General features: G+C 35.6%; 2 protein-coding genes across 2 annotated transcripts; both read left to right on the top strand.

Moving 5' to 3' along the window:
- The first annotated feature begins 624 nt into the window (after window positions 1-624).
- LOC147387564 (uncharacterized) lies at window positions 625-7,442 on the top strand. The gene is made up of 3 exons (XM_086421608.1): window positions 625-3,010; window positions 4,086-4,603; window positions 6,577-7,442. The coding sequence occupies exons 1-3, from the start codon at window positions 625-627 to the stop codon at window positions 7,192-7,194; spliced, it is 3,522 nt and encodes a 1,173-aa protein (XP_086277734.1). The 3' UTR covers window positions 7,195-7,442.
- A 2,813-nt stretch (window positions 7,443-10,255) lies between these two features.
- Window positions 10,256-11,852, top strand: LOC147387563 (protein ACCELERATED CELL DEATH 6-like). Its single transcript, XM_086421607.1, has 2 exons — window positions 10,256-10,574; window positions 11,281-11,852. Exons 1-2 carry the CDS (start codon window positions 10,256-10,258, stop codon window positions 11,850-11,852), a joined length of 891 nt encoding a protein of 296 aa, XP_086277733.1.
- Window positions 11,853-17,439: the final 5,587 nt, after the last annotated feature.

The raw sequence follows: 17,439 nt of genomic DNA, 5'->3' as shown, positions 1-17,439 counted from the left end.
ACCTAAGGGTGAATCTTGAATTCTTTTTTCAAAATTCGTGAAGTTTTGTCCTCTACATTCTCGTGGCATCATGGTTTTGAAGGTTAATTCTACCACTAAGATTTAAAATCTTACTAAGTTTCAATCGTCAAAAATAAGACAACTCCTGGTACAGAGTCTATAAAGTAATTTTTCCTAGAATCTGCGTGTGGAGTATAGACTGACTTAAGTTCAACCGTTAAAAGTGCCCAAACGTACACCATACAAAAGTTGCCCCTGACATTAATAACAAGAAAATTCTAACCTCATTCTTCTAAAATAGGACAACCCCATGGTACACAATCCATAAAGTAATTTTCCCTCTAGTCGTGCTGGGGGTGACAAACATTCACTAAGGTGAAAAAATGATGTGGTGTCGCGCACATTAGCATAGATGCTTTTCTGCGAGATACGAGTAAAAATCATCTACGGTTATGTGTGTGCCACCACATCATTTTTGTCACCTTTGTGTCTCCGTTTATGTCATTCCAGCATTTTCCTTTTCCCCTAGAATGATTGTATATAACAGAGTAAGAACATGAATAACATGAATAGAACATATTTGTAGAATAGAACCAGAAAATTGTAGCAAAGCAGCCGGACATTATGCCTTTCCACTATGGCTACTACGACAGACCTGATTTCCCTATTGAATTAGTAGAGCCACCCTTCCAACGATTGCACAAACCTTTGGCTGATGAATTAGTCAGGCGCCGCCACGATGGTGAATTATTCGAGCCGCCCTTCCCCACATTGCACAAACCTTTTGATGATGAAGAGCACCACCAGCCAAGGCGCAAACCATGGTTCAGACCTTTCGCTGGTGAACCAAGTCCCATACCTCGGCGCAAACCTTTGGCTGATGAATTAGTCAGGCGCCGCCACGATGATGAATTATTCGAGCCGCCCTTCCCCACATTGCACAAACCTTTTGATGATGAAGAGCACCACCAGCCATGGCACAAACCATGGCTCAGACCTTTCGATGGTGAACCAAGTGCCATACCTCCCAAGAGGGAACAACCATGGCACAAACCTTTGGCTGATGAATTAGTCAGGTGCCGCCACGATGGTGAATTATTCGAGCCGCCCTTCCCCCCATTGCACAAACCTTTTGATGATGAAGAGTACCACCAGCCATGGCGCAAACCATGGCTCAGACCTTTCCATGGTGAACCAAGTCCCATACCTCCCACGAGGGAACAACCATGGTCCATACGTCCCAAGAGGGGACAAAAGTTGACGGAGTCAATTATCCCATCTGTCACACCGATGAGTCAGAAGAGGAAGGAGCATGAAAAAGCAGAGACATCATCATCGGATGGAGAGGAGACATCATCGGATGGAGAACAGAAGCAGGATATGGTGGAAGAGGAAAAGAGATATCAACCACCAACACCACTCCATCTCCAACCCACCACAACAGGTCAAAAGGACAAGGAGAAAGAGAAGATAGCAGAGTTGTTGATGTCACTCCCGCTCCAACCTACCACAACAGACACGGAACAAGTGTGGGACAAGGTGGAACAAGAAGAGATAAAGCCAACAGACCCACTTCTGGTCCAACCTACAAGAGTGGATCGAGAGGAGGAGAAAGATAAGACATCAGAGGAGCAGGAGCGAAAGCGGGTACGGGACACATTGCAACGGGAAGAGATAGAGCTGTGGAGGCCACACCAATTCCAACCTACCTCATCAATAGTTGATCAGAAGGTAAAGGAGAAAGAGAAGGCACCAGCAGAGCGGGAGCGGGGACAAGAAGAGATCCAATTCCAACCTGCCATAGTGGATCAGAAAGGGAAGGAGAAAGTGATAGAAAAGACACCAACAAAACGGGAGCAAGATAGTGAGAAGCACACCACAGTGGATCAGGAAGAAATAGAGCAACTCCAACCTACCTCATCAATAGTGGATCAGAAGGTAAAGAAGAAAGAGAAGGCACCAGCGGAGTGGGAGCAGGAACAAGAAGAGATCCAATTCCAACCTGCCATAGTGGATCAGAAAGGGAAGGAGAAAGTGATAGAAAAGACACCAACAAAACGGGAGCAAGATAGTGAGAAGCACACCAGAGCGGATCAGGAAGAAATAGAGCGACTCCAACCTACCTCATCAATAGTGGATCAGAAGGTAAAGAAGAAAGAGAAGGCACCAGCAGAGCGGGAGCGGGAAGAAGAAGAGATCCAATTCCAACCTGCCATAGTGGATCAGAAAGGGAAGGAGAAAGTGAGAGAAAAGACACCAACAAAGCGGGAGCAAGATAGTGAGAAGCACACCAGAGTGGATCAGGAAGAAATACAGCAACTCCAACCTAGCACGGCGGAACAAAAGGAAAAAGACAAAAGGAGCACGGAGGAACAACCACTACCCACCACCACCAAAAAGATTGTGGTAGTTGCTGCGGAACCATATTTATACCGAGCCGTCACAACAGGAGACATCAAACTCTTGAAGCAATCTCTAGCAAAAGGTGTGGTGGAATTACATGCAATATCAAGTCCTCAAGGGAATACAGTCCTTCATGTTGCATCAAGCTTTGGACACCACGAGATCGTCCAAATCGTCCACAAACGTTTCCCGTATCTTCTCATGATGACTAACTCCAAAGGCGACACTGCACTTCATAATGCTGCAAGAGACGGACATTTAACGGTCGTTAAATTCCTGATCGATTGCACCAAAGAAAGTGTTGGAGGAGATGTGGAGAAAGGAAATAATAGAGAGTTGCTAAAGATGAAAAATTTAGAGGGAAATACTGCTTTGCTTGAGTGTACTAAAAAGGGTCATCAAAGTGTGGCACATGTGTTGATAGAGGCTGATGGAGAATTGCCTAATTTGGTTAATAACTGGGGAGAATCTACATTTTATTTGGCAGCAGAGTTGGGGCTTTATGAACTTGTCAAACAGTTGTTGGAATTACCAATTGATCACAGCCTTCCTGAACCTCAACAACACAAGACTGCTCTCCATGCTGCCATCCTACAAAACCATACAAGTAAGTTAAATGACTGTTATACCCTTTTCAAGTTTTGGTGAATGATTTTGTCTTTCAAAAATATATATATATTTGATAAATAGCATTTCATTCAAAACAATACCAGGCCAGTTGAGGTGACCAGCCTAGCAAAACCTTACAAATATGATGTTACTCACTAGAGGATTCCATAATATTCAAATTACTGTTTTTGACTTTCAATACTATCTCCATAGATGAGTATGAATTACTGTCCCATGAGAATTTTTAAAATTTATAAAGATTTATGTGCTACTAAGACAAGAAAGTAAAAAAAAAAAAAAATCCACTTCTATTACTCCCACAAGAATTTTCAAATTTGTAAGGGTCTTAACTGCTCCCATGTGACAAAATCCTGGCTCCACCGCTGGCCTCAACCATGGATTGAGGCTCTACATAAAACAGATGGTAGATATAAGAGGAGAAAAACAAATTTTGTAAAGATTTGTACTATTTTTCTTGGAATTAATACATTATTTTTTAGGGATAAAATTTTCTTGATAATCCATAACAAATTAACCGTTCGTTTGATGGAGAGCCTTATCCATGGGTTGAGGCTAATGTTTAAAAGGACTTTTGGAACCTAAAAGAGTGTTAGAAGTTCCCATTAGCCAAACCACTAAGATTAGAAGAAAAATAAAAATTTATTTCCTAGAGCCTAGTAATATTGATCTAGAAATTATTAAAAATAATTTTTATTATAAAAAAATAGAAAATCCCAATTAGTTCAGGCGAGTTTTATTCATTTGATCAATATTTTGATAGTATTGAAGTAGTGATATCAAATCTCAGACGAGTCAATTATGATTTTTAAAACCTTGAGTAAAAGGGTATTTACTTGAGATTTTTAAAATTTTATTAAGATTGATTTATTTGAAAAAGATTTGCTCACAAAAAGTTAATATGTGATTTCTTGCGATTTATATTGAAAAACTGTAGACCTTCAATACACATGGTATCTTGCGATTAATCAATCCAAATTCTTTGAAATTTCAAAATAACTTTTGTATCAATTTTTTTTTCTAGATTTATAATACATCTGCTCTTGGCATAATAGGTATCATAAAGATACTTTTGGAGAAAAAGCCAGAGCTCCTTGACTCAAGAGACTTGAATGGAAGGAGTTGCCTCTACTATGCAGCCTTTTTAGGTTGTCTTGAAGATGTACGTTGCTTGCTTAATACTCCCAATGCCCACCATGGAGACCCTGAAGGTTCTTTTCCCATACACGTGGCAGCCATGAAAGGCCACCTCCATGTAATCCAAGAACTCCTCGCACGTGTCCCGGATTCGAGGGAGTTGCTCGACCATAAAGGCCGGAATGCTCTTCATGTGGCTGTTTTGAATAATAAAGAAAATGTGGTCAGATTCATACTTGAAACTCCGGAGCTTGACAAGCTTATAAACGAAGTGGACTTGAAAGGAAACACACCTTTGCATTTAGCCACTATACACAGCCATCCCAGGATTGCAAGTATTCTCACACGCGACAGAAGGGTTGATATGGGCATCATGAATAAGGACGGACTAACAGCCTATGAAGCTGGGAAGCTGGCCATTCCTTCGTTCAAAAAGGTAATCAAAGATTGTTTTTATTTATGGAAAATTACTTCAAGGGCACTGGCGGAGGTTTTTTTTTTTTTCTAATTAATCGTTAAGTTTTAGGCATTCTCTTAATAGTTCATTTAGTAAAACTTTCATTTCTAATCAGTCTCTAAACCCCATTCACCGAATTTCTCACGATTGAATGTTGTTTGATCATATCATTTTTGTCAAAAAAAAAAATAATAATTGGATTTTAAACATCCCAATCAAGTTTTAGAGACTCTATTCCATTGGAAAGGATTTAAGAAAGAAGATGAAACTATTTTTTAAGGGGAATTTCAAATTTTTTGAAGATGTAAGTAAAACCTAGGGTTTTTTCAAATTTTTCTCCATCTTGGAATGAAAATCAAGGATTGTATTTTAGCTTGAAATCATCTAGACTAACTTTTAGTTGATTTTTTCATGTATTTTAGTTGGAAAAACTCGAAAAATGAACATGGGTGGATTTTACCCATGTTGAGTTCACCAATTTTTATTGTCAAGTTCGACATTTTTGAAAAATTGTTGAATTTAACAATAAATAAAAATTAGTGAGTTCGACAGTAGAAATGTTGATCTCAACAACAAATAAAAATTGACGAGCTCGCCAATAATAAGGGACCATTAAGAAAAAAAAGTTTTACTAAATGAATTATTTAGAAACTACCCAAAACTTAGGGGCTATTTAGAAAAAAAAAATCCCTATGTCGAGATCCTTTAAGTAATTTTCCCTTTAATTTATTAATCATTGGCTGTCAATAGGTAGGGTTTGGATTAGATAGGAGTCTTGTCGAATTGGATTTTATCATATCTCAATTTTAAGATTCAAATCTGATCTAATAAAATTGGAACGGGTTTGGATCAAATCAAACCCAATTTAAGATATATATACTTTCTCACATTTTGTTGAATTGGATCCCTATTAGATCAGGACATGATTGGTCCATATCCGATTCAATAACCTTGACTTTTTATCCTCGTTCAGAGAATCTAAGTAGAATTTTAGCTTGATCTTCCCAATTGCATAAATTTCATTAGTCAATATTGAAAATATCTTAATTGTGTAACATTGTGTTTGGATCGAGAGAAATGGAGAGAAGAGAAATAAATGACTTTTTCTCTAATTCTCCTATTTAGATTGTTAAGTGGGAGGAGAAGATAAATGAATTAGAGAGAAAATAAGAGAAAAAAAAAGTGAATTTTCTTTTTCTCCAAAAGTGGAGAGAAGATGAGAGAAATGAAAAAGAAACCTTTTTAAAATATTTTATAATGCCAATTCTACCCCTAGATCTTTTTTAAGATATTTTAAATTTTCAAAATTGTCCAAGTTCTCTCCTCTCAATTCAAACATAGTGGAGAGAAATTGAATTTCTCTTATCTTCTCTTAATGAGTTTCTCTTCTCTCCACTTCTCTCAATCCAAACACAGTCTTAGTGTGTCAAACTTACAAATTAACTATGAAAACTAATTAATTTAGTCTTTTTTTTTATTATATTAAATAGCTTACACCTATGGCTATGTGTACGGAGAAAAATTTTATGCACCGAAAGTCAATTCATGTTTCAAAGAATCTGGATTGACGAATTACAATACTCCACATTTATTGAGGGAATCCCCAATTTACAAAATATACTCACATCGAAATTACACACGGCAACAATTAGTTAATCTAAGATTCTGTAAAATTTTGAATTAACATTTTTACACACACACGCACAAAATTCTCAGGGCCTAAGAATGTGCCAGCTGTCAAAGTTTGTTAAAAGTCTGTGAGTGTTAATACAACAGACTTGGGTTCAAAGCCCGCCTTCACCTATTATTTACCAAATAAATAAATAAAGAATAACATACAATATCTATAATTAGTTGATCATCTTCATCGTCAAGAACCTTAACAAAGAGAGACTTGGAATATCATTAATTGATGATTTATTTCCCATATATCTTGGTTCCTCGATCTTCAGGTTCTTACAGTGGGAGTCTTGAAATCTGCCAATGCATCATCACTGTGTCGACGACAACTTAGTAAAGAGAATATAGACGACGAAATGCTAGACGAGAAAACCACAAGACAATCTTTCAAGGATGGGATCAACACACTAGTGGTTGTGGCAACACTCATAGTCACAGTCACCTTTGCCGCGGGCCTTTCAATGCCCGGAGGTTTTCCAAACAAGGGCAATCCAGATATGCTAACAAAAGCAATGCGGTATGTTTTCGTGATCAGCAATACTATAGCAATGTATAGCTCCATCATGGCTTCAATTACTCTCCTATGGGCACACATAGGTGACCTCAATCAATTGAATTTCGCCCTCGACTGGAGCACGAAGTTGTTGGCTATGGCACTCACAATGGTGGCTCTAGCTTTCGCAGCGGGCACAAACCTGATGGTGAGCCAACTTGGGTGGCTGCCCATTGCTGTTCTGGGCTTGAGCCTCATTTTTCTTCCCTGTATATTGGCTCTCCTCACTCCACTTTTGGTCCCCATTTTGCCAAAGAACCGTTGGCTCCGGGTGCTCTCCAACTATTCGTTCCAATTTCTTTTGTTTACCAGTACATATGAGGTTACCGTTGAGTGAGTAGGCTTTGCTCCATGTCATCCCACATGTCTTTATGTCGTCATTGTTGTTGTTGGTGGTGGTGGTGGTGGTGGTGTTATGTTGTTGCTCTGTTACGTCAATTATAATTTCTGTGTTCTTTATGTCCTTGCAAAAACGGTTACACATGGAGCATGGTTTACCACTTTTATCATCTTTTGATGTATCGCATCAATGTATGGTTTTAAATCTTGGTTCATCGTCATGTTCACGATTGACACTAAGATGATTGGGACAATTGATTTATCTCAATCTTGGATGATTTTCCAAAAATGCAATGAATGACCATAATACTCAGCCATACATTTTTTTTAGAATAATTTACCAAAACGGTAGAATTTTTGAAATTATTTATCAAAACGGTACACTATAGCATATAATTCCAAAAACGGTAAATTTACCGTTTTCGGAATTAATTTTTTTTTACCAAAACGGTAAAAATAGTCAAATGTATTTTTTTTACTAAAAATACCCTTTTTTTTGTTTTACATATGTATTTATAATTTTAACCTTAAAAAAATGAAAATCCAACTAAAAAGATTCACTCTCTTTCAGTAATCCAACAATCATATGTATTTACAATTTTTTTTTACTGGAATTAATTTTATTTTCGTAATTTCAGTCAAAAAATAAAAAGGGTATTTTTCGATAAAATATATATATATTTTACTGTTTTTACCATTTTGGTAAAAAAATTAATTCCGAAAACAGTAAAATTACCGTTTTCAAAAATATTTTGAATAATGTACCATTTTGGTAAATAAACGAAAAATTGTGCATATTTTGGTAAATCTGCCTTTTTTTTATCAATAAGCTAGGAGACAAGGGAAACTACTCTTCGTTGATTATTGAAAAGAGGGCTATGGACGACTAAAATATGTGGAAAGATTAACAAAAAACTTGAGATAACAACTTGTTTAGATGATTTTAAACCAAAAGAACCATTCTTAATTGATTTTCATCCAAAAACGAAGAAAAAAGTGAAAAACTCTTAATTTTTTACTTACGTCTTCAAAACGTTTGAAAAAATCCCTTGAAAATGACTTCTTTTTTTTTCTTTCTTAAATCCTTTCCGATAGAATGAATCTCTAAAACTCGATTGAGATGTGAAAAATCCTTTTTTTTTTTTTTTTTGATGATAACAGTGAGTGATAATGGTTAGGACATTCAACCGGGAGACACGTGGGAAATGGGGTTTAGGGATTGATTAGAAATAATCTCTTTTACTGGATGGACTATTAAGAGAGGCCTTAAAACTTAGGGACTAATTAGAAAGAACTCCCTCCACAGGGTCCTTTAAGTAATTTTCCTTTTTTTTAAGGAACTCGACCAATTTACGACTTTAGAAACATGTACAAAATATGAGCATGCCATTGGAATTTAGATTTCTTATTTTGATTAGATTATTTTTTTCTCTTGGTCTTCCAGTTTCTTTCTGCTTCATTAAATTTATTTGTTTGCTGGGCTTCTTCACTGAGTTTTAATTTCATTTTGTTAAAGCATTTCAATTGGAGAGTGGATCCAACATTCATAATCTTCTTAATGAGTGGATAATGTGGCCTTGATAATTATGATCATGATTTCAATGATGGATCTTACAAAATGCTCAACTTTATTATCTGCACATTTTAATTTCACCAACTTCAAAATTTGGCTTGGAATCCAGGTTGGAATAGAAATCTTAATGGGTAAATTACCATTTCGTGAGCCAAATTTGACAAAATTACGATTCCAGCTAGCTCTTCATTTTAATTACCAAAATGTGAACCTGGCAGGTTTTCAAGTGATGAGATCTCAGGTTTAAACTGACAATCTCACTGTTTGTATAGTGACGATGTCTCTAAAAATAGCGAAATCTGCCAGATAGTCACATGATACCTGCAAGATTGTCACTTTATAAATGTGACATTGTCACTTTAAAATCATTGATATAATATACTTACTGTTCACGCTTTGGTAAATCAAATGAATTGTGAACCAAAATCATAATTTCATCAAAAGTTGGTCACATTTTCATAAATATCTCAATCTTAAGGTAATATGAATTCATCAGGAAAATGGTCGTGGGAAAAGATTGCAGGTAGGAGAAAATAAAGAAGAGTTGTCTTTTAGATTTGGGGGTCAGATAATCCAAAGAATGTGGAAATGAAGCTCAAATTATTAAATCCTTTGAAGGTGGCCTTTTTTTTGAAAGAGTTGTCTTTCAAATTATTCTTTTTGGCAAATTTACCAAAACATGCACCACATTTTGACTATTTATCGAAATGGTAAACTGTATCAATTAATTCCGAAAATGGTAATTTTGCCATTTTTGGAATTAATAATTTTTACCAAAACGGTAAAAATAGTAAAATATAGAAAAAATTTACCGAAAATACCCTTTTTTATTTTTTGACTAAAATTATGAAAAAATCCTCTCCTCTTTCATATTTCTATTTAGTGTTGGGAAGATTTAAAAGAAAAGAAAGATTTAATTGGATTTTAATTTATTTCTAAGATTAAAATGGTAAATACATATGTAAAACAAAAAAGGGTATTTTCAGTATTAAAAAAAATTACATTTTACTGTTTTTATCGTTTTGATAAAAAATATTAATTCCGAAAATGATATAATTATCATTTTCGGAATTAATTGCTACAGTTTACCGTTTTAGTAATTAATTTTGAAAACTGTACCGTTTTGGTAAATTATTCTTTTTTTCATTTGACGAGAGATTGTCTTCAACAAGATCAAAAATACCTTTTGAGACTATTATCCCAAAAATTTTAGAAGGTGACATCTCACTGAGGCAATGAAGTATTAGTTTACCAATTCAATTTCTAATAGATTTTTTCTTCTTTTATATTTAGGAAAGTACGTAATAGGACACGTAAAAAGCCAAAATTACCATGTCGTTCATGCTTTTAAGAAGAAATATAGAATATATCCATTAGATGGTAATGGAATTTCCACAATTACTTCGCTTTTATTATAAAAAAAAAAACCCACAAAACCAAGATTTCGTCACTTTAAAAGTAAGCAAGCCAACTATTTCAATGTTACATGGAACCAGAATATATTAATATTATAGAGGAGCAACGTATTGTAGCTCTAACAAGGATGAAGAATGCGGAGGGGAATACAGCTTTGATTGAAGCCACAAGAAATGGTCATCAAGTCGTGGCTATGTTTTTTATTAGTGCGGATGAAGAATTACCAAATTTGGTTAATAAGTTACGGGAGTCTTCCTTTTATTTGGCAGCACAAGCAGGGCTTCATGGACTTGTCAACTTACTGTTAACATTGCCAATTGATCACACCCTTTGTGAATCAAAACAACGAAAGACGGCTCTCCATGCTGCCATCCTACCGGCGCACGACGGTAAGCACATGTTCCTTTGGGTGAGGTTAGCATGATTAGCCAATTAATCGCGCTGCCAGCCTAACTAATTGTTTGTTGGGTCCATGTGGATTGCCCCTCTAGAGTTGAATGTCGTAATCAAATTAAGAAAAAAAAAATTGGCCTAATATCAAAAGCAGTGAAAACTCATTGAATTCCCAAATTTAAAATCCAAATCCCACATCCATGTTATAACTAATTGTGTTTTTGGATGGTACAAGAATGGAGAGTCAGAGACCAACATATTCAGTAAAGTGTTTTTCATAGAATTTTACCCCCCACCCGACACACGCACGCGCACACACACACAGTTGAAGTAGCTCTCTAATAGATATATGATAGACTAAGAAAAAGCAATTAATATGATTTGGGCATGCTCAACAAATGAATGATTCTAAAAGAGCAAGACAAAGACTCAAATGAACTCGAATTGATGTGGGACAAATATAAACAAAATTTCAATAACATAAGACGTGGCTCTAGCAAAAACTGAATGCGAATGAACAGGATTTGATAAGTCAACTGAAACCTTAGGGATAAGGTTTCGATGACTAGACAAGTTGGTTCAAATGAGTTCTACGACTTAGCCAACTTGGAATCCAATCTAATCAAGTCAATTCAGTCTGAATTTGTTGAAGTTATAAATTAACTATTTATAATACTACTATTTTTTCACATAAAATATTAGGTATGATGAAACAAATTGCAGTGAAGAAGCCAGAGCTGCTTGAAGCAAGAGACGACTGTGGGAGGAATGCCCTGCATTATGTAGCATATTTTGGAATGTTTAGCATTGTTCCTTTCCTCCTAAATATTAATGGTTCAATTGCCTACCATCGCGACAATAATGGTGATTATCCCATTCATATTGCTGCCAAGAATTATGGCCTTATTAAGGTAATACAAGAGCTGCTTGCATGTGTCCCGGACATACGGGAGTTGCTAGACCATACAGGTCGTAATGCTCTTCATGTGGCTGTTATGAGTAAAGCGGAAAATGTGGTTAGATACATACTTGAAACCCAAGATCTCGAGAAGCTGATAAACGAGAAGGATATAGATGGAAATACGCCTTTGCATTTGGCCACTGCACATGGCCATGCCAGGATTGCAAGTGTTCTCACAAAGGATAAGAGAGTGGACATTGGTGTCATTAATAGCTATGGTTTCACTGCCTATGAAGCTTTGAAGTTCAAGGGAGAGACTTCTTCTCAGCGGGTATGGTCTGTTATTTCTGTTCTTTTTTATGGTTTCCTTTGAGTGTGAAATGCGTCAAGGATTGAATCTACTATATTCATCCGAGTATGAAAATACGAACCATTAAGCATTGCTAACTTGAATTGTAACTGTCATAGAATTAAGAGTCACGATCCAGAACAGTATCTCGTTCCTATAGCAACATATGGTGTCTATGTGTCATTCTTTGATTCGTTTGAAATCAATGACATGCATTTAATTGATCGAATATTAATAAAATCAATGTACCTTGCACCATTGGAAAGACGAGCAATGGTCTCTCCTTGGATGCTTGATTGAGTGTCTATGATCACGATCGGATGACCACTCCTCTTGGCTATCTTTCTCTCTCCTCTCTAGCTTAGTAAGAGATACTTTTTGGCTTAGTATACATGATGATACCAATAATGGGATTATGTCGTCCCTATTTATAGATGGAGAGAGGGCTAAGAGTTTCCTTCCAACATGTTCCCAACCCATCAAAAAAAAAACTCACTCACTCAATACAACTTTATCTTCCCCTCTTTCAACTTGGTTTTGAATCCTTTTATAATCAGTACTGTTTTTGTTAATGAATCCAGTAATATTTAGGTGCAGGACTATGTTTAAATATAGTCAAACATTATGCCCAATGCAATATTGGGCATGACCATGATTTTGATTAATTTCCTAATACCAAAAACATTTGGTTCCTCTGCAGGTTTTAATGGAGGCAATCTAAATCTCAGCCCCGGCAACTCATTCAGGAAGAAAATATGTCAAATGTGATTACCAAGGAATGGATAGTTCAAAGGATGAATGAAAACATCACTACCCTTATGCTTGTGGCAATGCTTATTGTCACCATCACCTTCGTCGCTGCTCTAACAATGCTTGGGGGCGGCTCTGACAATGACATTGACACTATTCTAATAAAACACACAATGCATGTTTTCGTGATCAACAATGCCATCGCAATGTATAGTTCTATGGTAGCCATAATTTTCCGTTTTTTGGGCATACATAGACGACTGTTATCCATATATGTTCACCATTATATGGAGCATGAGAATGTTGGCTATAGCACTCACAACGTTGGGAGTGGCATTTGCAGCAGGCACATATCTTTTGGTGAACAAACTCAGGTGTCTTGCCATATTTATTATGGTCATTAGCTTCATAATTGTTCTCTGTATTGCAGCTCTCTTCATTCCACTTCAAACCCATCTTTAGCCCAAAAATCGTGTTTTTGGGTTCGGATCTAACCTTTCCTTGAGTTTATTTCTGTTTCTTATCAAGGTATTTGATTAGTTTCCTGGATTTTTTAGATTAATTATCTATGATCACATGGACTTGATTTATATGGATATTTCCTATGAGTTTTTTCTCTTCTTTTCTTTTCTTTTGATGACCGGTTTCCGGACCCATAGTACCAACTAGTAGGGACAGGGCAACTGGCCTCTTAGAGCACTACATGAAAAAGTGGTAAATTTGATGCTTAGGACCTTTGAATTTGCCTAAATTCAAGAAAATTCGACGACCCTAGTGTTGAATTTATCCCTTTTTTCACATAGTGGAGCACCATATCTCACCCAGAGAGAACCTGTTGGTTCATCTTCTACTCACCTTTTTAAGATAACTGATAAAAGATGGATCATATAACATGTTAAATCGAATTAAATTAAGAATTAGGTCCTAAAGTTACATGCAAAAACTGTTTATTTTTTGTCTTTTGCTCATTGTTTTTAGGTCGGCATTGCTAAGTATAGAAATCTTTCTAGTGCAAGAAAATTCAATTGTTAAAAATATTAAGTTATAATTTATAACAGTATGGATTACCATAAGATGTGTTGTGATACAAAACATCTTCTTGAAACAATTAATGCCCAAATTTAGAAATCCAATATTTAAAGACTTTCAACAACCTCTGATATTTTAAACTTGGCGCTCCCCCATTCCCTTTCTTGCATCCGTTCATGCTCCACATTCTGATTATTAAAGTAGGAAGTACATATCATGCAAAATGATTTGTTCTTTAATCTTTCATGGTAGCAATCATTCTCTTTTAATTATTAAAGAAACTTCCTATTTCAAACAATCGTACCATTTTTCCAAGCAACTATACCTCCAAAATTTTAACTTCTAAGTTAGATTTAAAACTCAACTTAAATGAAGGTAGCTTTGGATCTGTGGACATCCATTTGATTATTATTATATATTCTTCTTTGGCAGTTCGAGATCATCATGATTGATACATATTGAAGCGATTGCTATGAAATTTAGAGAATGATATATTATTATGTAGATTGTTATGATAATACAGATAGATTGATCTTCACGAGCTACCCTAAAAATATGTAATAATGGCCAAACAGACATCCAAATCAAAAGTTACAATCTGTTTAAGCTAATGGTGGGCATGACATCAATAGTGTAGTATGCCGTAAGTACTCATATATTATCAAGATCGTTGAGAGATCATAGAGATCAATATGATAACTTACAAAAATATATCTGCGCAAGCTTCCTTAAAGCATATATACGGGACAATTCAAGGTTAAAAATTGTTACAATGGTTTTTGTCCTATGTAGGTCAAAAGTTTCGGAATGAACTGATTTTTTTTTAGGATGATCTCCTCACTAGAGAGATCATCCTCACAAAAATAAGCCAATTTCAAAACTTCTAACCCCAATTTACAAGGTTGAAGAATTGTGGACCGTCCATCATTTGTAAACCATTTTTGATGGAGTTAGAAGTTTCAAAATCAGCCCATTTAGGATAAAAACCATTGTCACAACACATATATAATAAAACACAACAGTGGGGTCCATTTATAGGGGGATAAGTGTCCCATTCAGTAATACTGACCCCCACTTTATTGCTTTCGTCCTACCCTTCGACTTTATTCTTTTTACTCTCCTCCTCCCTCTCTCTCATTCCTTTTTGCTAACTTTACAATCTTTCCTCTTTTACCCCCTTAACCCCCAAAGAGGATGTTTGTGCCGGAGGCACGGGTGAATTCTAATATATATATATATATATGAGGCAATGGTCATTAGTCAAGCTTGGATATCAAAATTTTGTCCTATATGGATTAGAAGATTTTGAATGGGTTGATTTTTTGTGAGGATAATTTATATCGTGAAAAATCAGTCCATTCCGAACCTTTTTATGACCCCAATTTCCAAGTTGAAGAATCGTGGATCATCATTTTTTATCGTTAATTTGTAAACTATTTTTTATGGGGTTAAAAGTTTCAGAATTGACTATTTTTATTTTTTTTTTTTTTTTTTTTTTTTTTTTTGTGAGGATGATATCTATGGGGATGTTAGCATTCCCAAACTTCTAACCCATATAAGACAAAATTTTGACTCTCAATTTTAGTTGTATACATATTGTGGGAAGGATTTAACATCCAACATGTCATGGGGGTGTTCACATTCTCTACCACATTTACTTTTCAATATGACCCTTACCTATTTTATCTTTTAATGATAAAGATGTATCTCTCTTTCTTTCTCTCACTTATTTTTTTTTCAATCATAAACCTATCAAAGGATCAGGAGTATCGTCGATGTTTTGAACATAATAAAAACCAACTTTTAGATCTTATCGAATTGTGATTAATCAACGATGTCAAATGTGGTGGGGACCCTATCATTGTTTACATATGATGATGTATCTATTGAAACAGATTTGATCTGATAAAGACCCGATGCAATAAGCTATTAGGTCTGATAGAATCCATATCCACTCAATCAACTCCTTTTGAATTAATTACTGCTCAAAATATTACAATCTCACATTTTGATCCAAATTTTGAGAACTGATAGAGGACCTGATCCAATAGTTATCGTAATAGACAAGATATGGTGGGTCCGACTAGAATCGAATATATTTTTGCCCCAAATGTAGGGATTCAATTAGATTTGATGAGTATAGAACAAGATCTACATGTGATCCAACTCTTGTCAATTTAGTTCTAAATTGACACTGATCCTATCCAAATATGTTAGGACAATTCTATTAATACTCAAACAGTAAAGTATTTGTTCTTCTCATCACCAAATTGCCACTGAAGATTGGTTCCCCAACTCACATGCACAAAGAAGAAAAATGAGAAAAGAGTGCTGATATTCGAAGTAGTAAGTCTTTACTCGGTCAATACTCGGCTGACATGACATGGACACAGAATCATAGATCTTTTTCCTCAAGTTAGACAACTGCAGCCGAGTTTTGGCCGAGTGAAGACTTTCCAGTTAGAAATCACTATTCATGAGAAAAACAAAAAAGACAGGCAAACATAAAGAAAAAAGAGAAAAAGAAACATGGAATAATTAAAATTATGCTTTGCTTGGTACACTTAAAAATAAGGACTTTTTAGTGTCCAATTAGAAGAGACCCTTGTTTCCTAGATGGTCACAAGTACAAGAATATATCCTAAGACCAGCTTTCCCCAATCCCAAGGATTACCTTGGACATAGCTTCACATCTCAGCCGTCCATTTGACACTCCCTCCAGTCCAAACTGGTGTGTAATGGACATCCATTTTGGTTAATGTTTAAGATACCCTCATATTTTCAAACCTATGACATGTTCTTGACCTTGGTCTTCTCTTATGGACTAATGAAAAATAATTTAATGAGACTAATTTTTAATCTGTAACCAAAACATTAATTTTTCAGATTGAAGTTGTCTGATTTTGGAAAGAAAAATGAAGCTTCTGTGGAAGTCATTTTTCACAGGTTTATTATAGTAGAGAAATATCAATTTCTTAGTATCCATACTCTCCTCAAGATGTGTGGCATGATTTTTCGGTCGATCATACACACCTCAAGATCACAAATTACTCAACATCAAAGGCTTGATGTCATCACGAGACACCGGAATGATACCTGTCCAAAATTTCTGACCCTTAAATAAGAAATCTTAAGGTTCAAGAATCATCAAAGGTCTTTAAGCTAAAGTCCTCATCACCTATTTGTACTTATGCTCTCATTAAATTCTAAGAAGGCAACTTATTTCCATTACTTTTTTACCACAGTTATTTTCATCGTCTTTATACTTAGAGTCTTGATAATATGACTCGTCAGGTGGCATACTCAAATGACTCTATGATGTAGACAAGTTTGGGAACCCTAGATCTATATGCCTCAAGATACACTTTTTTATGGGGAAGTGCAATTGTGTATCCCAAAACGTTCAAATCTATGGTACCTGAACTTGTCATGTCATGGAGCCATTTGAGTATGTCAGCGGGGGAAGTCATACTATCACGACTCATATACTTATCAAAAAAAAATTATTGTCATCATCTTTAGAATTCATGATTATCTGTTTCAGGAGGTTTCTACTTTTGAGGAGATAAACACATTCTCTCTAATCCTATTTTTGCTAGAGATTTCTAGGATTGTAAAACTCGAAAGAAAATAGTGGCTGAAGTTTTTATATGATCTGTGGACGTAGGCACACTACCAAATCACATAAATCCTTGTATTTGGTGTTCATTTTTTTGTTCTCTTCCCTACTTCATTATTTACATTTGCATCACTGGAGGGATAAGAGCGGATAAAAAATGGATCTATCAATTTATTCTAAACTAGGATAATATGTTCATGAACTTGGTCTTAC

Source organism: Akebia trifoliata, chromosome 13 (genome assembly GCF_017979445.1).
Source record: "Akebia trifoliata isolate Shusen 1 chromosome 13, ASM1797944v1, whole genome shotgun sequence".
NCBI lineage: Eukaryota > Viridiplantae > Streptophyta > Magnoliopsida > Ranunculales > Lardizabalaceae > Akebia > Akebia trifoliata.
Note: the sequence above shows the minus strand (reverse complement) of the source record. Positions and strands in the feature narration are given on the sequence as shown.

Coding starts and splice junctions, on each gene's coding strand:
- LOC147387564 (XM_086421608.1), top strand. CDS start 625: ATGCCTTTCCACTATGGCTACTACGACAGACCTGATTTCCCTATTGAA. Junction 3,011..4,085: donor CATCCTACAAAACCATACAA/GTAAGTTAAATG, acceptor TTGGCATAATAG/GTATCATAAAGATACTTTTG. Junction 4,604..6,576: donor CCATTCCTTCGTTCAAAAAG/GTAATCAAAGAT, acceptor CTCGATCTTCAG/GTTCTTACAGTGGGAGTCTT.
- LOC147387563 (XM_086421607.1), top strand. CDS start 10,256: ATGGAACCAGAATATATTAATATTATAGAGGAGCAACGTATTGTAGCT. Junction 10,575..11,280: donor CATCCTACCGGCGCACGACG/GTAAGCACATGT, acceptor ATAAAATATTAG/GTATGATGAAACAAATTGCA.